Raw genomic sequence first — 20,666 nt, forward strand, 5'->3', positions numbered from 1 at the left:
CCAGCCTACTGTGTAGCTCTGACCACGTTCTTTCTCTGTGGGCAGTTGTTTCCTGGGAACCCGGGAGCTGAACCTCAGGGCCAGGCGGGTGGGTGTATGCAAGCGTGTGCCTGCCGCCCCCCACCTCCCCCCAGACACTTTCTCCATCCCTGGCTCCGTCCCTGCACTCAATCTCTTCCACCTCCCAGCCAGACGTCGCCCCCAGGAACCTCTCCCACTGCCGTGTCTCGAATGTGCCAACCCTGACTGTGACACCCCATTGTCTCTCCCCTTCCAGGCTCTTCCTTCTCATCTCATTTGTCACCATCTGACATGGTCCGTTTCTCTCCTAAAACATTCTGTCATGCTCCGTCAGGAAAATGAAGGCCCGCAAGAACAAAAAGTGCTCCCGATGTTGATGACTGGTGTAGCCCAGAACAACGGCTGGCCCTAGTAGACAGGCAGTCATCTTTTGTTTGTTTGTTTATTTTTATTTTGTGATAGGGTCTCATGTCACTTAGGATGGATTTGAACTTCTCATCTTTCTGCCTCCGCCTCTCTTGTGCTGGGATTCTAAGTATTGACACCATGCCTAGTTATCAACCATTAAAAAAAAAAGTAACTGGGGCGGTGGTGGCGCACGCCTTTAATCCCAGCACTCGGGAGGCAGGGGCAGGCGGATCTCTGTGAGTTCAAGGCCAGCCTGGTCTACAGAGTGAGTTCCAGAACAGCCAAGGGCTGTCTCGAAAAAACAAACAAAAAAATTATTTCATTTTGTATGTGCTTGAGGGAGTTTCTATGTACCACAATTTGCAATGGCCTGTGGAGGCTAGTAGTGGATGTTGGATCTTCTAGAACTTGAGCTATGGGAGGCTAGGAACCTCCCGGCTGCTGGGAACCAAACTCAGATCTCACGCAAGAACTGTAGGCGCTCTTAATGGCTGAGCCATCTCTCAAGCCCCAAGTCATATTTTTGTTTTTGTTGTTGTTGGTTTTCAAGACAGGGTTTTCTATGTAGTCCTGTCTGTCCTGGAACTCGCTGTGTAGACCAGGCTGTCCTGGAACTCACAGAGATCCGCCTGCCTCTGCCTCTTGAGTGCTAGGATTAAAGGCGTGCACCACCATCACTGGTTTCCAGTCATATTTTAAAAGGAACAGATGAGGGCCAGGCAATTTTAGCAGGTAAGATGCTTGATAGCACTGAGCTCTACCTCCAGCAGCCCAAGGGCCTGCTAAAAACAAAACAATAAAAGAAAAAGGAGCCTCCCCCCCCCCCCCGTCCCGGGCATGGTGGCTCACACCTTTGGACCCAGCACTTGGAAGGCAGAGGCAGCCCAGCCAGTCTTTCCGAGTTCCAGGCCAGCCGAGGCTACATTGTGAGATACTGTCTCAAAAAACAAACAAACAAACAAAACCAAAAAAACTAAGCAGGAGCTGTGCATCTTGGGGAGTGATTCCATTGTTTTCGTGGGCATTTCAGTCCAGTGGAGGCAAAGCCCTCTCCTTGGGCCACCTGAGTTCCTTGAGCGCCCCCCCGCCCCCCCCCTTGGAATCCAAGAACCTGCTTTGTTAATCACGAGGATAGGCTGTGCTGTGTGTCCTGCCCACTCCCCTAGTCATGCGAGCCCCCATCTCAGGAGCAGCCCTGCCTCAGGGTGGGCAAAGCTCTCCCAGCACCCACCCCAGTGACATTCCAGCTTGGAAAGGTCACCAGGAAGCGCCAGGGCCCCACCCGAGCCCACACAGCCTGTGCCGCTTCTTCTTCGGCAATTTTCAAGTCAAAATGTCATTCCCTGTCACCAGGCTGAGTGTTTCTCTTCTCTGCTTCTCCTCGCCCACCTGCTGGAGTGTGACATCCACGTGGGAGACCTTGTAGCTAACCCTAGAGCTGGAGGAGGGGACAGGTATGGGGCAGGAGGGGCCCAGTGCCAGGGGCTGGGGCAGGTGGCCGAGGGTAACAGAGGGTGACAAGGAGCAGATGTCTGTAGGAGCCAGGCTGCAGAGGCATCCTGGGCTTCAGGGATCTACCCTGGAACATTCCACCAAAGGGTGGGCTTTACCCAGCCGCCTCAGGCCTCCCATGCAGACCTCTGTCCTTCCCTCACGGCCCAACAGCTCAAGTGGGTCTCCTTAGCCCCCACCCCCACCCCCGCCCAGTTCTCTCCTCCATGTTCCTTCCCAGGCCCGGGTGGTCCTGCTTCTGTCTCAGGCACTCCCTCAAACTGCTCCCTTTAAGCTCTGCTGCACCTCCCATCAGATCCACAGGCTCCCCGGCTCCCCTCTGCGCTCCCCTGGTCCCGGGCTCCACTATGCCAAGTGGTCCCGGTAGACCGTTCCTTTTGACGCACAGTTGGAGCATGAGTTTAGGAGAGTGTCACCCATCTGCCAGACAGATGTGAGTCCCAGTCCTAGGGCCAGCTGTGCATCCCTGAGTGTAAGAAGAATGGCTGGGGCTGAGGAAAAGGCACTTGTCTAATGACCCAAGCCAATCCCTAGGACCCGGATGGTCGACGGAGACGGCCGACTCCCAGAAGTTATCTTCTGACTTAGACACACACATACACAGTCACACACAGAGAGATGCATACACAGACACATACACATGTAGACTCATACACAGACACAGAGACAGTCACACACACACAGACACATACGATCACACAGGCAGACATACACAGAGTCACAGACACACCTGCATACATAGTCATAGACACACAGACACACACAGACCCAGACACACACACACACACACACACAGACGCATACACAGACACACGCAGTCTCTCACACACAGACACATATACAGTCACATACAGAGACACTCACATAGAGGCAGAGACAGACACACACAGTCACAGACACATATGGTCGCACAGGCAGACATACAGAGTCACAGACACACACACACACACACACACACACACACACGCACGCACGCACGCACGCACGCACGCACGCACGCGCCATTCATTTCCTGGACTTGGGATGCTCTGCTTCCTGACTGAAGGTATAAGGTGGCCAACTGCCCCTAGCTCCTGCTACCTTGACCTCCCTATCATGACCCACCCCTCTCCTCTCTTCACACATGGATGACCACCACCCTTCCTCTCCAGCCCAGTCTGCCTTGAGGAGGAAAGGGCACTGGTCCCTGCTGTGTGCTCCCCGGTCAATTTCTCCAGTACCCCATAGGCCTCTCAGGGATCAAGGTCTCCCCTCAGGAAGCTCTGTCACACCCGAGAGACACTCAACCCGAATAACTCCCAAGGCCTCAGCCACTGTACCAGTTCCTCCGGCATCCCTAGCACTCTGGGATCCCCTGACTCCACGAGGAGGAAAAGGCCTCAGCTCTGGTCCCCACGGGACTCCATGATGCCCCTCTGCCCCCTCCCTGCCCTGCTCCCACCCACAGCTCAGCTCGGGCACCTCCCACTGGATCCCGTGTCAGCCACAGTCACGAACCCCAGATCCTTCCCGCACCGCCCACTGCCCACGGCCTCCCAGGGCCACCACTCTCCTGACGCCAACCCTCCTCCTACCCCTCCACCAGGGCACTACAGACCAGGGCTCAGCCTCTCCAGAGGGGACAGTACATGGACACCCGAGTAGAGAGCGGACACACCGCCCCCCCAGCCTTTTCCTCTTCCTCCCTCCACCAAAACCAAGTTAGAACGTTCGGGAATATTTAAAGCACCCTGCTGGGAGTCCTCCCAGAGACAAAGCCCTTTGTCATGCAAATGTCACACCTAATTTCCTGCTCAGTAGTTCAGGTTTAAAAATCAGTTTTCTCCTGCGTGGAAACACACCTCCTGCCTGCTGCTGCTGCCCTGCCCCCAACACACACACACACACACACACACACACACACACACACACACACACTCACACACACTCACACACACACTCACACACACACACTCACACACACACTCACGTGTGTGCACACTTCAGCACAAGGAGGCCAGTGTGCCCTGGGCTCTAGCTCTGCACCAGGTTGGCTCTCTGGCCGTCCAGCACTCTGCTCCTCACTCCACCCCAAGGACCCATTTTCTTCCTGGCCGCCTTTCTCCAATTAACCCTCCTGGCCTCATCACTTCCGCCTTCTGTAGCATCCCAGAACCGGCTGCTTAAAGAGACCATGGAGACCACCTCATCCAACCGCTTCATTTCGTAGATGAGAATATAGGCCCAGAGAGGGGGCCGTAACGTGCCCTGGGTCACACAGCTGGTTGGGGGGGGGAAGGGGGGATCTAGGTTCTCAGATTTTCAGCCCAGGGTCTTTCTTTGTGTGGCTGACCTACACTGGCCAGTGCGCTGTGTATGTTTCCCTTAGATCCAGCTTAATGAGAGGAAAGGGAGAACAGGGTCTCCACTCTAGTTCTGAACATACGCTTGGTAGCCATGGGGAAAAGTCACAGCCCTGCCCGGTCTGGAATGCAGCTGGGGAGCCTTTGCGGGTGTTCTCAGATCTGGGAGGGGAGGGGCTGGTGCAGGAGGAGGCATTTCTGCTCTAACCCTGCCTTTGCGCACGCCCCAGGGCACTCACAGCCCCCACCACCGCTGAGCGCCTCCCAGCGTCAGTGCCAGGTCCCCACAGTGGCTTCACCAGGGCATCAGCTCCACACAGCAGGGGCCCCGGGGTGGCCACACACCCCCAGCCGGGCCTGGTGCTCGGTGCCGTGGGGTGGGTCAGGGAAACTCACGTTCCGTCCTCATTGCTCCTGTAGAACACCAGGAAGGGGTCGGATTTCCCGAAGAAATCTTTCTTGTCCAGCTTGTTGGCACAGAACTGCATTGTGGCCACATCCTGGAAAGGAGGGAGGACAGGGTGGTGAGGCAGGGGGATCCCAGGGACTGGCAGAGGCAGACAGGGTGGGTAGCACCTTTTGTTTGCTTGTTTTTTGGGGACAGGGTTTCTCTGTGTAGCCCTGGCTGTGCTGGATCTCGCTCTGTAGACCAGGCTGGCCTAGAATTCAGAGATCCACCTGTCTCTGCTTCCTGAGTGCTGGGCCCACCCGTGGCACACAGGAACCACTTCCCCAGCAGTAATCAGTGCATAGGCCTGGAGGACCAGCGGGCTGGAGAAGCAGCTGGATCTGAAGCTGCCCCGATTTCAAACCCTGGCTCTACCACTTTGACGCTATGTGACCCCCAAGGAAGGCGGGTAACCTCTCAGAGCCTCTGGTTCCCTCGCTGTGTGAGAAGCACAGGAGGTCAAGGGATGACATGTTCCGTGTGTAATCCCTCCAGTGCTCACCATGGTGACATGGCAAACCAAGGCCATTCTGAGCATGGCCTGCTAACCCTAAAGCCTGGCAGTGCCCTCCATGCCCCTACCCTCATATTCCTGTGTGGTTCCTAGAGGACACTTGAGGCTAGGCATCCTCTCCCACTAACCAGTGTTCCCACCCAACACCCTAAGGGGGGGCGGGACAAGGAATAGATCAGGGGCCAAAGGCTCTCAGTGGGGAACAGGGAGGGTGTGGGAAGGGGGTGGGAGGATAAGGGAGGCTTACCAAGCTCACCAAGCAGAGCTAATTTTGACCCCAGAACAGCTCTCTGCCCCACGGCCCTGACATCTGCAAAGAGGCAGTCAAGTCCTCTGAGGACCCTGCCCCCTTCCTGGGTAGGGTCACACCTCTCTCAGACTCAGTTCCCTCAGGCTTCATCCTTCTCAGGCTTACCCCACCCCTACCTACCCCTCAGGACACAAGTCCCCCACCCCACTCCTTGACTCTGTCCTCTGAGACTCTGACCTTTCAGAACCCTGGCCCCCAGCTGTGGGGGACCCTGGCCGGGCGTGGCAGATGTCAATCAAAGTTCACTTTTTCACCTAGCCCAATGTGGTGTCCCCGGTGAAAGGCAAGCTGTGCCTGAAGACCCTGGGGTTCCGACCTGCTGTCCATCAGCTTCTCTTGGCTCTCCTGTGGAGGCGAATCACCCGTGAAGACGGAACGGTGGCAGAACACTGGTGGCTGGCAGTATAACCAGGCTGTATATAACACGCCCACCGATTTAAAAAAGGGGGGGGGGGCGTGCATACGTGTGTGTGTGTGTGTGTGTGTGTGTGTGTGTACATGATTGTGGAAGGCAGAGGGCAACCAAGGTATTAGTTGCCTTCCACTTCATTTAGACAGTCTCTGTTGTTCACTGTTTCACAGGCCAGGCTGGCCGTCCCGAAGCTTCTGAGGATTGGCCTGGAGCTTCTTCCCACCACGCTGCAGGAAGCGGATGTCATCCTGGGATGACAGCCGCTCGCACGAGTATCCATCCGGTTCTTCTGTGGAGTCTGGGGACTCAAAGGTCCTCAACACTGGCACAGCAGGCGCTTTTACCCACGGTGCCATCTCCACCGCGACCTTACGTCTACGTGCACTTCATCCCGTCAACAGTTCAGGAGCTGGACCTGGTCTCCTGCCTGTTTTACACCAAAGAGGGCTCAGCACTCAGGAGACAGAGGCTTCCAGATCTCCGTGAGTTCAAAGCCAGCCTAGTCCACATAGTGAGAGTTTCAGACTACTCAGCCAGGGAGGAATACATAGTGAAATCCTATCACACACACACACACACACACACACACACACACACACGCACGCACGCACGCACGTTCTCACACAAGGGTCCACGAAGGCTGAGTTCCTGCCACTAAGCCTGAGTAAGTTCAACCCCAGGACCCACACAGTAGGGGCGACAAATTATACCCCGTTTCCCCTGCACTACTGTCACCTTCACAGGCCTCGACCCTTATGTGCTTGCCCTTTTTTGGCAACACGACCTTCACTAGTGGCAAAACTGCCCCGAAGTTACCACCACTTGTAACCACATTCATGCATACCTTATGCTAGGACCCCAATAAGGCCAAAGTGTAAAGAAGTAACAGGAAGAAAGGATCTTCGGCCTCCCAAGGCCTGGTGCAATCCAATTCCTAGGAACCTCAACGCCCACGAGTGCTGAAAGCGAGGTATACAAAAAGTTGTGTTCTTCTACACCGGGTTCCCTAGTCGTTAACAACTTGTAGGGTAACATCTCTGGCCACACTTCAAACAGCTCTTACCACCCACTCAAAGCAGTGAGGGCAACTTAAGACAGAAATGCCCAAGGCCAAGAACCAGGTCCTTTTGAGTTGGTTTCCTTTAGACCTCATAACTCGGCGATGAGACACGCACCCTCTGGTGCTCTGGACTATCCCAGCATTTACTAGCTCTCCACGCTCAAGACGATGCGTAACTGGAAGATTCCTATGAATGAATGAGCGGCCCCACCGTGCATATACCCCAAAAAGGCAAGACCGATTAGATATATGTAGCAACAGTACTTACTAATCCCTTCCATCCCACCAATGTGAGTAGGATCCAGGCGCGAGAAACAGTGGTGAAACACATTCGCCGATTCTACGGGAGCCACATCGGGTATACCTCATGAGCCGAGGTTGCATAAGTCTAGGCCATGTTAAGTAAATGCGAGACAAAAAAAAAAAAAAAAAAAAAAAAAAAAAAGCAGCGGCTAAGCTTCGGCTTGAACTCCCAGTCAGAGGCCGTGGTGGACTTCAAATGCTCTACGTGACCAAGGCGCGCGCGAGAGTAAAGTGACCGTGGACAGCCCGTCGGGTTATCCTAGATCGGTCATGCGCGCTTATCAGAGATAGAGTGCGTGGTAGGTGCAGGAGGAGGCTCTTGGCTACCGGGACTTCCACGTCACCACTCACCAAAGTGACGACACCACACACACACAAAGTCACACACACACTCCAATGCAGCTCCCGGCCTAGACACACAATTGGCGCTCCAGTAGCGCAGCCCACGTGTAGCGCAGCTGGCGTGTTACTCCGAACACCACAGCGACCCTGGCCTGGCAATAATGGCGACACAAGCGATGGACCTTCAGAGACGATTCTCTTGCAGCTATGATCACCGAAAACGCAAGAAAGGTCCCCCTAGTGATCGCCCTGCGACTCCGGGGGAGGAGAAGGCCCGTGAGGGGCCTAGCTCAATGACACTCAAAGGATCCCCACGGCATGGGCCTAGATGGGAAGGATGGGAGACCCGCGAGGAGTGGCCCGTCCGTCAATTGCCTAATGCTGGTCGCAGAGCCCCTCAACATATCCCACCCTGCACTGCCATCCACAGGCCCTGTCCGAGCGCTTGTGGGCGTGAAGAGCCTAGCGCACCCTGGGTGGCATGAAATCCGTCATCCTGTATACACCGTGCCCTCTTGTCCCCATCCCAGTCTCAAACCCATTCCTTTAGCCAAGATTATAGCGCTTCCGAAACCTTCTGACAACCTCGTCCTGAGATCGTAAGTGGGTAATCCATTGCCATCAGTTGTCGAAGCCTCGGTGGCCACGCCCTGCGAATCCCCAGCGGTTTCTGTTGAAGGATCCGGGTTTGGGTGGTGTTACTAAAATCGCTTCCTTCACCACTGAAAAGCACGGCGGGGGGGTACTTTCGGGGGGTCCATAGGGCCCTCCACATGGGGCTCTTAGCGCCTATTGCGGTTGGGGGGGGCCCTCTATCTAGAGACCCGTCTAAGAGCAAATGCTCCATCCAACGCTTCCCCATTGGAGCCTGGGCCCAGGCCCCTGATACACAGAACGGGAATCCAGTAGGCTCCACGCGGAAGATTAAGAATCCTGGCCGCTCTGCTCCTTAAGATTCATCCCATACCATATCCCAAGTCTTCCTGCACGCCACCTATGTAAGGCTCCACTGCTCCTCCTACTCCTTCACCTCGGGAATCGTTTTTTGAAGAATACAACACATTATTAAGTTTTCTAAAACAGCAGCAGAATTGCTCTTTTGCTAAACTGTTGCATATCCACCGCCATGCATAAATTGCCTTTGGACAACTGAGACACTACCCCCAGCGAGAACATTCAGGCAGGCTCAGAGAGACTGTCGTTTCAGCTAGGCAATTCTGTCAGCTTTTACCCTTCATGAGGCCCAACTGGGCTCCTAACACCATCCCCTCATAGAGGCACACTACAAGACACACCTCACACAAGCTCTGCAACCCCACCGACCGGCGAGGTCTGACAAAAGCAATAAAAGGCTCGATCTTATCACGAGCTGGTGACTCGACGAGGATACCACGACAGCATAGAAAGGTCACAGGCGCCACCACGGACAAAGATGCAAAACACCACCGAAGCCATCATAGGCTTATTGGCCTGGTGACCCCCATCTATTGGCTTCTTGCCCTGCCATGCCGTCCTCTAAACGCACGGTCCGCGAGACTCGGCATATCATTTGCGTCGTTGTGAAACCATGGGCAGCACCTAAGACTCCGAAATGTCCAAAAATAAATGCTCTTAACAACTATTCACTTAAAAAGACGATCACGCGTACGTCAACGAGCCCTAACCGAAAACAACAATCTCAGTGGATTACAACCCCCAACAAAAATGCAATGAGTACGGTTCGGGACATTTATTCAATAAACAAAAAAGACTACTAGTCCTTCGCCTTCTCCCAGACACGACAAGGCCATCTGCCTGTAACCCACGGACGATTCCCCACCCCAAGTAACTAGGTCCAGAACAGCGCCCTGGAGTCATGCCCGCCCCGGGCCTGTCCCGAACACGACCGTCGCCGACTGGCTGGATTCTTATATCCCAGACGTCACAGAAAAGCCCAAGGCCATTTACGAGATGTAGCGCTTTTTCTAAACCATCCCACACTCAGCCTCCGGATTCTCTGTGCCGGGTGTGAACGGAGCAACCCTCCGACGACATGATGTATACTTTCACGATTTCCTTTTGGAAATCACTACCCTGTTGGCGATGTTCTCCAAGCCAGTTGCCCTAGACATGTTAGCTACACCCTGCTTACTTTCTCCATAGCTCACTCCGATAGCAAAAAATGGGATTATCAATTGCTAGGTGCGCTTGATCTGCTAAGTGTGTCTTCTTGACTGTGGTTCGTGGGTGTCACGACGCAGTGATCCGGTCTAAGAATTCGTGTTAAAAGTGTTACAATGAAGTGCTTTATCTAGTTCGCTTGGGGGTGGGTGCTATATTCAATGGTTAGATTAAGAGTTATTGGAGAAGAATGGAACTAAATGTCGGAGTTAATAAGTTAGCGTGAGTACCGATTTAACTAAATAGTATAATTCACACAACGCTAAAACCAAACCAACAACGAGTACAAGAAAGGTGAGGCAACAATAACGCTTCCCACAAGGAGCATTCCGAGCAGCTATGCTACCTATTCCTTCCCGCGCAAGAAAGCATCGTAGGCTCAACCTCAGTGGAAATCACAGTCGAACTGAGGCAGACTGGTGCGCAGTCGCGAACCTCCTACCCAAACTGCTAGCGATGCTCCCCAGGGCCTGCGTTAAGACGCCTCAGCGCTCAAATAAAGCAACAATATACCAAAGGTGGAACAATCGCCTGAACATAACGAGAAACAGCCCCATCCTGATTACGCACTTTACCATATGGTTCAGCGTAACTCTTTATGGAAGAGGAAAAAAAATAGAAACAATCAACACAAGGCTAATTTCCCTTGTATAACGGTGCGCTTCTTCAACATATGCTAGTTCGAAAATGAACAGAGAATCCGGACACCACCTACAATAAACCGACACCACCAGCCAAGCAACAAACCGTCGCATGTCACACCACCCACCCTAACCATGCCCAGATAACCCTTTACTGCAAAATTGATAAAGAACACTCAATATTCTGAACAATAGGCACAACAGAAACTTATAATTACACTACAAATAGTCTTCAATCCGATCATGTAGCTGAACTAGTACCTAATTCATTCTAGGTTAGCACAGTGTCGACTATACTATAACGACACATCACTGTCTGATTGTTTTTTTTTCACATAGTTGGTACTATGCATTTAGTTACTTCACATAGCATTAATCTTACACCTACACACACGACAGTCCAGGAAGGCACCACATGCCCCCATCAATGATACATATGTGCGCGTGCGCCTTACACACACCCACAGCCGAGGCGAGTGGTTACCTTAAAAAAACAGAGGGTTAGGCTTGGGGAAGACCAGGCATAGTGCTCGCCCGAGGTCACCGGTCTAGCTGTTCCTGCGCCATCGTTTACAGCGCCACAGGCAGTAGAGACAGATCCTCCTTGTTTGACCGTTGACCTGGCTACGCACCCAGACAGGCGATCCTCCTTATACGTGTAGCTTCTGAAGCGTAGAGCTACACCCTATCCATATGCAATCTCATAGAGACACCCACCAACATAATATAGAACCAAAAGACGACGTTTTAACTCTCACTCGAATAACCGATAGAAAGAAAGAAGGCAGAAGCCTCTACCCCAAAAACACACAGATGATAAAGGCCCTTTCCCAGCATCGTGATTGATAAACGCAACACTGAATCGAAGCGATTCAAATCCCTGTGCTCTGAAATGCCCAATCGACGCCAAACCGTCAACCATCCTTGCCTATCCACCTGAATCCCAATCATAACAATCACGCAGACAGGCGAGCAATAGTGCACCCACGAGAAGACAACACGGCAGGACAATACTGTGCACCCCCCCTACCCCCTACGCGCGCCCCCATGAAGCCCAGCCCGTGGTCAGGTCACACCGCAGGCTGTCAACGCGCCCCACCTCCCCGCCCAGCTGTGAAATGGGAGACCAGGCAGGCTGTCCACCCCCCCACCCCCAGCTGATGAAGGACCCACCCAAAAGGCAGGGCGTTCACCCCCCCCCCCCCCCAGCGCTATGAACTCGCTTCTGCGGCTCCCAAGCCTTGGCTATTATTGGCTTCGGGTTTTCCAACACGAGAGAGTACATGTAATGCAGGCAAGTTAGCACTTGGTTGGCCACCTATTGAATCCACCATTCATAAGAGGTCGGGGCGGAAGCACAAGAAAGAAACCCCGCAGTGTATCTGAGTTTTAATAATTTGTTCAGTATCCCATGCCCCGACATCCTGCGAGGCTGCAGGAGACTCATTACCCATAACAGACCTCTTACCACAAAGAAAGCCCTGGAGCTCCAGAGACCCACCGTATAAGTGCTTCGCTCCGAGCTAGAGTGTCCCAGAAATGGGAATGAGGAATAGTAGTGCAAAGCGCGCTCGGGACTTATGCAAGCCGATGGCCTCCCACAACCCAACCGACAGCTTCCCAGAAACTGACACACACAACTCAACGAAAGATAGCCACCCTGCCCCAAACCTGTACATAATAGCAGGTAACCAGTCACTCCTGTTACAAGATGGCAGCGACCGCAGCTCCCTACGCAGCCAGGTCCCGTTTGGTTGCTTGTGGGAAACTCTTTCTCTTTGTGGTGTGTGTGATGTCTGTAGTGTGTTTGCCCTCAACAGACGGCATCGACGCTGTGTGTGTCTGGTGTGTTCAAGTGTGTTCAAAATAGTATGATAGCATAGGGCATGCAAAAGAAGAACAACCCAGTTGGTCTTGATGCGAAAGCCTCCAGTTCCACCTTTCTCTCGGTGAGAGACGCCGAGAAAGGATGCTCCTGTATGCACCACGAATCGTTCTGGGGAAACAGCTCTAAGCGTAGCATGCCTTGTTCATACGCCCCTCCCCCAAACACACACACACACACACCTGAAACACTATCGCACACCCAGTAGCACCAGACCCACAACAACACCCCACCTCTTAATGCCCAACAACAAATCATTAACTCAATCGCCACCATGACCTTAGTTAAGAGTAATCCATATGTATTAATCTATATCTCTCTATCTAATCGTAAAGAGATAATGAATCACAGAAGAGAGCGTCAGAAAAAACCTTTGAGAAGCCAGCCGAAAAGGAACGAAGGCAGAGTTGTTAAGGGAAGTTGTTTCTCCTAGAAAGTCAGACGAATCCTGTACACCACGAAGTCTCATCAATTCTTGTCTCACAACAATTACCTTATAAAGAACAACGATCCAACAGACTGCTCTCACACCAGAAAGGGACCATTCTCATGGACCCCAACCCAGAACACAGAAACTTTACAGGAAAGCTAAAGCAGTGGCGGGTAGTGAAAGAATAGGGAGAAAGAGTCTCCCAGGGAAGGGCCCCAGATTGTGAAATCCGAGAGGAGAGTAAGTCAAGCAAGAACGCAAACCAGTTCTGAAATCATATACATACAAGTAACATATATGTAGCCGAGACAGGCGAATGTGGTACTTGTATATAGGAGTGAGAAAATATGAAAATTTATCAAACAATTTAAGGAAATTTGAAGTGGCCCCCGCGGACTTATATTGAAAAAAAGAACAAAAGGGACGTTGGGTAAATCCAGCGCCGAGTGGAAGAAGTTGGGGACGTGAGCACAAGCAGTGAGACCCATATATCACCGTGATACATTTTAACTTCAAAAATGTGTAAAAAATGCCCTTACATATCCATTTAAAATAACATTCCCAAAAGAGTGCAGTGAGTTTTGAGGGCTGAGACAAGACCTTCTATCCACCCACCTAGCCGAGCTCCACTATTCCCAGGCCCGTCCTGCGCGCAGCTCGTTGGCTTCTGTTCGCTTTCTTTGAAGTGGCCTATTTCCATTAAACCTGTGTCCGGAAGCAAGCGCCAAGTTCCCTCTCCCACGTGCCGCGGTGCTGGTGGATCACAAGACGTGCCTCAGACGCCCTTCTCTATCCTTTGTGTCTCTTACCCCTGCAGTTCCTTCGGAAGCGTCTGCTGGCAATGGTCCCACCACCCCTCGAAAATTCGGCTCGTCAAGACACGAGCACATAAACCCACAGTGGCAAGCCGACCAACCCTGATCTCACCTGGTCGTTGTAGAGCGAAGACTTCAAGACTCAGTCCCCGCCCCCCAAGTCTGGCTCGATGCCTTGCAGAAGAGAGAACAATGCCTGAATGTAAGAAGCAAAGCCTTTTATGAACTGGCGCCTGTTAGGTAAATAAGCCTATTCAATGAACCACTCTCCTGTGTGATGCCAGATTTTCCACGTTTGGCCCACGACGCATATACCCTCCGAACTCACCGAGGACGAGTCATGCGACCTGAGCAGGGAGTGAAAGTCCTCACGAGCTAGAGGACGACCCAACACAGAAGACCAGCCTGCCAAGGATCTGCCGCGGAAATGGGAAGGAATCACCAAGATGAGCCTGCGGTCACCATTGGTCAGCTGCTTCCGTACCCGATCGCGGCTACATGACAGCGTACTTGAGCACTGGCGCGAGGGTCATAATGCTGCACACCTGGCCCAGAAAGCACGAGGTGAGACGAGATGACGTGAGAGTAATTGGGGTAGGATGTGAGACCGAGGTCAATATCAAGGCGGCGCCCACATCAATGCGTGGGATCGCAGGAGGAGGAGCCCTCTTGGGAGCCTTGAGGACCCGGCCTGTCTGGGATGGAGAAGAGTTCCTAGGCCAGTGTGGACTGTAGAATCGACAACGGCGGTCTCTTACACTTTACCCATGCCGACCTACATATTTCTCATCACTCCTCACCTGATACACACGCTGTCCTCCAGAAATAAAACAAACCACTCGATAATTCACGCGAGCGGTGGACGGAGGTAAAGGTGTTTGTCGCGGCCTGATAGGGGCGCTCTAGAGTGCTTCGCTTGCCCGAGCAAGCATGTCAGGTTCAAACAGAAGTGACTGGCGACCTGCGAATATGCTTTGACAAAAGAAACTCCGCACGACTATTTCCTCTTGTCCACCGGTTCAGGCCCAGTTAGCGTACAATATGAGATGTAGCTTAAGTGCGCATCGACCTGCCCGCGTCCAGTCTCGCCTGCCGTGAGCCTTCTTACAGCCACCGTCCACACACAACACTCACCAGCCTCAACTAACACAGATGCATAACAAGGTATTATAAACAATCATACCAATATTCACAGAAGAACAGAGAAATGGCAAGAAGAGCCGTCTGTTCACACTTGTTTAATACATAGCTCAGGCTTTATGCATGATCTTGAAAGCAATGTTTCGGAACTGGTCAAGAGAAACAGGGCCAACTTGGTCATACTCCAAGGCCTCGGCTTTCCCCTGTTTTTTTACCACAGCTGCTCCAGGCTCATTTATCTATCTCTGCTGCTTCTTTAGATTATGAGCACATTCACATGAAGAAGCTCGAGAAGTGGTACAAGTTCGAACATCCTAATAAACAATGAATATATCACAGTCCTTCTGCGATCGCTGGGCTAAACAAACGCTATCTCTAGCGCGTGCCCCTCGCACGCTTACGGCAAACCATCACATCTGTTATTAAGAACATAACACTCCTATCATCCCTCAAAAGAGGACAACAGCGTGTGTCTTTCACGTCATAGTGACGCACCTCAAATTAAACAACAGCTCCGAGGCTTTTCGTGCAAGTGCTGAGAATAAACTAAAACTCAGTCATTTGTTCGCAGCTGCTTCTGAGGTTGAATTCAGTCTATTTGGTGAAGGAGCAGTCGCTTACGCGAATTCACTTTGCAGACACACATTATGACTGATAGCAAGTCGTGTATGTTTGATAGTGTCTAAGAAGACACTTTAAGCTCTAATTGAGCTATCATTGCGATGGAACATGAGGCAGAGGCCCCAAAGAGCGATCTCTGTGACAATATCTATGTATATGGTTCCAGAGGACTTTGGGTCTCTTCAAAATAGTCACAATAAATTACTCAAGGGGCACCCAGCCAAGAAGAGCCTACACAACAACGATGAAGGAACCCAGGTCTTCACACACAAATAAATATTCCTTAATATATTAAATAAACAACTTATATGAAAGCTATATAACCCAAATATAAACTTATTATCCTTCACCACAGAGACATCCGCCCAAATGATTCTATACTATGACCTCCTTAAGCTCCAATTTAAAAAGAACAGCTCTGACCCAATCTGGGATATCTCTCTTTAGTGAGCCTCTCCCTCAAGAATAATGATCCGCGCGTGCCTGTGCCAGCACAGTGAAAGAGGAAACCACAGAGAGCAACCACCCTGCTCTTCTAGGTAAGTGGCGTATCTACACGTATGCCCTGGACCCATATTGTCCAATGCCGGTGGTTGGAGCCTTATTATTATGCTATGATGCTCCACGCGAAAGCCGTCTATATGACTTCTGTTCTAAATCAAACACATGAGTGAGAGTTTATTGTTATTATTAATTAGTAATGAATTCTCTGTGTGCTGCTGTGCTCCCATGTGCTTCTCTTATGTGGCACTGGAATTGACCATTAGATAGTGAAGTATAATATCTGTATATTAGCCCATAGACCTCCATCCGGATCCAACCTGGTCATAGTTACAGCGTATGTAATAACGCCAGCCACTCGCAATGGTTGTACTCCTGTGGTTCGCTGCGATTGTTGTCGACGCTTAATCAAATGTTCTCCAATGTAATGTGTAGCGCGAAATAGTCTTCAGTTAACCACCGTAACGATGCTTCTCTCCTAGTTCTTCTTTCCCTGAATCGTCTAGATTATTCCTATCTCTTGTCGTTCTCATTAGATGTTAAGATTATATCCTTGCCAGTTAACTGAGTGACTGACTAATATAAATGTTTATGTTCCAGGTGACGATGGCCCTTCTAGGAAATGTATCCCTTAACTATAGACATTATTTCTAGGACTCTAGTCAAATGTGTTGTGACCTTAACGCGTAAGGACCCAGCAGTGCACGGAGATGCTCAGGGATGTCAAGCCTGGATGTCTAGCCAGTAATCCTGTGCCTTCTAATTTTCCAATCTTCTGTCATTGAAGTTTCCTTAATGTGCTGAAGCTAATTTTAACCTCTGATATCCATCCTCTTTGCCTGCACAGCACTCACGACAGAGGTGCTACGAATCACAAGACCTCCGTCCCACCAAGCCCAAGGGCTATTGGAGAAAGGCCTATCCACTCATCTTGAGCGCACCACACCAACCAAGAAAGGAAAAATGCCTTCAAACGAGACATTAGCCCTGTGACCTCCCTTGGGAGGAATTCCGTCCCTAGTCCCCACCCTATCTATCAGATCAGGCTTGTGCGATTAAGAGCCAGAGTTGAGAACAGGGCTTTCAACTGCCGACAGTAAAAAGAACTCTCAGCCCAAGCAATCGAAGGAGCTCAAGAGTGGGATGAAAGCATGATGAGAGGATAGCCGAAACCCCGATGTCGTTTCATCATCATCGCTAGGTGGCCGTCTCCACGGTCTGGAGCCTTGTCTATCGCAGAATGAATCCAAAATGCGCTGCAAACAAAGGTCCTCAAGCTCCAGCGAACATATCCAATGAGTGTGAGATATCGCTGCTGCATCTATTCTCAATATGTTATCCTTAAATCAATCCCTATTGAACCACTAATACTTAAACAAATCAATGAGCGAAGAACCATGTACTAGTCGATTCTTAATATTAAGCTATCTATAATTATGATAGCTTCTCTTAATATGATAATACATTAATGCCTAGAGATATCACACAAAGTGACACGTTAAATGTATCTCTACATGGCAGTGTGTCTAGAAGCAAGGCGAGGAGTTGCAATGCTTATGTCCCTGTTCCATCTGAAGCCCAGAGCGAGGCGCCGATCCAGCCAAGCTCTCCCAACACGTCAGAAGTTGCCTGAGTTCCTTAGTCTGAGACACATGATATACTGTTCCTGACACCACGTCTCCCACTGAGCCTTCTGCCCCCATTTTCCTATTTAAGGGTCCTTGAGACTGTAATCGGTTCATCCACCAGGGATAATCCCACTTCCAAGGTCCTGCAGAGACTATCTGCTAAGTCCCTTTGGCCACAGAGGTAGCAGAGTCACAGTTCTGGGGAATGGGGGTAGGGGTAGACATCTTTGGGCTCAGTCTGTCACATCATACAAAAAGCACCCCCCCTCTGCTCTCTGTAACAAGACATACTCTACTATGATGGCTCTTTCTTTTAAAAACTTACTTATTTTATTTTATGTGTATAAGTGTTTTGCCTGCATGTATTTCTGGGTACCACATATGGGCTTGGTGCCTTGTGGAGGTTAGAAGGGGCCTTGAATCCCTGAAACTGGATGGTTGAGCTGCTATGTGGAAATGGAACTCTGATCTTCTGCAAGAGTGGCCAGTGCTCGTTTTTGCCGAGCCCTCTCTCCAGCCCCAAGACAGCCCTTTTAAAAGGCAAAGCAGCAAGAAGTGAATAGAGACTTAAGTTCTTGTGTGTGGATGATCACAGTCCACCCTCGACAGAATCCAGAAGTTCAAACATGTGACTCTCTGCTGAAACCACATAAACCTAAGCTGCGATGGGAAAACCAGATACCAGAAATTTGACCCCAAACTCAAAGTAACTCGAAAGGTAGGAACCTGAGAAGTTTGCACCAAGACCGGGCAAAGTCTCCAAACCATAAATCCCCAAAGGCCTTAGTGCTGGTCACACATCTGCTCTCAGTCCCCATCAGGGTCTCCAGCCCGCAGGCTCCCATGCCTGTCCACTCTTGCATCCCGTGTGTTACCAATCCTTCCCCAGAGGCAGTTATTGCCTCAGCACTTTGGGCTCCTTTTTAAATTTCTTGTTACCATTACTATTGCTTTTGTGTGTGCAGGTGCAAATGTGTTACGGTGGTACACATGTGTGGAGGGTAGAGAACTTGGGGAGTCTGTTCTCTCCTGCCATGTCGGTCCTTGGTGATTGAACTCAGGTTGGTAGCCTTGGAAGCAAGCACTTACACCTGCTGAGCCCTCTTGTCAACCCCCAGCTAGATCTCAACAGAAATCCACACAACGCTGATTTCCTTAGGGTAAGTTCTTACAAGTGAGCCAGTGGCTGAGAAGGGCTTCCCTTCAAGCCTTGTTTGTGACGAGCATTGTTAACCTGCTCTCATAAGTTGTCAGATCTTACACGTCAATCAAGCCTGTCTCCATGTCCATGCACTGTGTGCACCAACACTACCTCACATTGATTTGTATCTCTTTGGAGGCTTCAAGCCTGGGCATCTGTTTTGTGTTTCTTGGCCTTTCTTGGCCTGGGGAATTCTTTTATATTGTATCCATTCAGATAATCTGATCATCCTCTTAGTGGGGTGTCAAGATTTTTCCATTGCTTTGAGTATTTCATATACTAAAGATATGAATTCCTGGGCTGGAGAGATGGCTCAGCCATTAAAGGCTAGGCTCACAACCAAAAAATATAAGATATGAATTCCTTTTAGGATTCAAGTACTGACAGATCTTGACTATGAGTTTTTTCCTGTAGTAGCTTCTTTGGTGGTGTTTATAAAACTATAATTTTATATGTTTCCTATATTGTTTGTCCTTCAATGTTCTATGTTTTTTTTTTTTTTTTTTTTTTTTTTTTTTTTTGGTCATATGAATGTTCTTTACTCCCCCTGGTTCTGGGATTATAGTCAGGGCTTCACAAATGTCAGGCAAATGCCCTACTTTCCAATCCCTAATGTATAATGTGTATAATACATAACATATAAATGTAATAAAATAAATATGACAAAAATATTTTTGCAATAGGTTCTCATGTAACCCAGGGTGGTATTAAACTCACCATCTGGCACAGGATGACCTTGAGCTTCTGATTCTATTGCTTCCACATCCCAAGTGCTGGGATCACAGGTATGTACCGCTACTCCTGCTTTACAAGGCTGAGGATCCAACTCAGGGCTTCGCGCGTGCTAGGCCAGCGCTCTGCCCACCTGCACTACACCCCCAGCCTCTCATTCATATTTTCTTAGAGAAGTTATATGCTTCTGTCTTTGAAATATTCTCAATCTGCTACAATATTTATTTTTAAAATGTCACTCAGATTCCAAATCTGAACCTGTTTACCCTCCCTGTACCAGAGTCACTGAGCATTAACTGCTCTTCACCTAGAGATGAACAACCTCTCTATTATCCCGTGTCAGCTTGTTATGTGTTTGACTGTCTCTTGAAAGAGTACCAGTGTCAGTATGAAGGAGTCATTGTTGCTTCAAAACCACCATGGAGTAACCGATGGAAAACATGGAGGACTGGGGGTGTTTCTTCTACCCATGCATGAACTTCCATTGTGTAACATGAAAAGAGGCCATGATCTCTGTTGTACAACTTTGGCTTTAATTCCAGAAACTGCTGAGCTGATTGCTCAACATTGTGTTTGTGTTTGCTCTTGCAGAGAACCCAAGTTTGGTTCTCAGCACCCACATGGGGACTCATAAACCACCTGTGACTCCAGCTCCAGGAATCATGATGCCCTTTTCTGGCCTCTGTGGATACCTGCATCACATCAATACACAACACACACACTACACACACACACACACCACACAACACCACACACACACACACACACACATATGCGTGTGCACGCGCGCACACACACACACACTTAAAAATAAAAAAAAATTATTTTTAAAAGGTGATAATTCACCATGTTGTGTTATATACATAAAAATTTAAGAGGGTAAAAAAGTTCCCAAAACATCCTGGGAAAGATGGCCTTCAAAGACTTGAAATATAGATTCTATAGAACATGTGGAAAGAAAGACTCTTTAAAAGGTTAGATCTTTCTAACCTCAGGATCTATTTGTGGAATTCCGTGGATCTTTCCTTTTAAGGTATTTATTTAGCAGGCATTCTGCCTTGATGAGGAAGCACAATGCTTTAAAACTGTTCTCATTAGCACATTTGCCATCAAGGGAAGACCCAGTTACTCTTTCAAAACCCTCAGGGGAAGGGAGAGCTTGAAATGACACCGAGGTCACCTTGAAGAGTAAGATACAATGTATTTAAAGACAGATGTCCCTTTAAACGTGGAGGGATTT

General features: G+C 50.1%; 1 protein-coding gene across 1 annotated transcript in view; it reads right to left on the reverse strand.

Moving 5' to 3' along the window:
- Positions 1 to 4,801, reverse strand: part of LOC114706144 (copine-5) — a 31,330-nt gene extending 26,529 nt beyond the window's left edge. Inside the window, exon 1 of the mRNA XM_037199590.1 lies at positions 4,680 to 4,801. Coding sequence (XP_037055485.1) covers positions 4,680 to 4,771 — 92 coding nt within the window. The 5' untranslated portion in view covers positions 4,772 to 4,801. The remainder of the gene's footprint in view (positions 1 to 4,679) is intronic.
- Between the last annotated feature and the right edge of the window lie 15,865 nt (positions 4,802 to 20,666).

Source organism: Peromyscus leucopus, chromosome 16_21 (assembly GCF_004664715.2).
Source record: "Peromyscus leucopus breed LL Stock chromosome 16_21, UCI_PerLeu_2.1, whole genome shotgun sequence".
NCBI lineage: Eukaryota > Metazoa > Chordata > Mammalia > Rodentia > Cricetidae > Peromyscus > Peromyscus leucopus.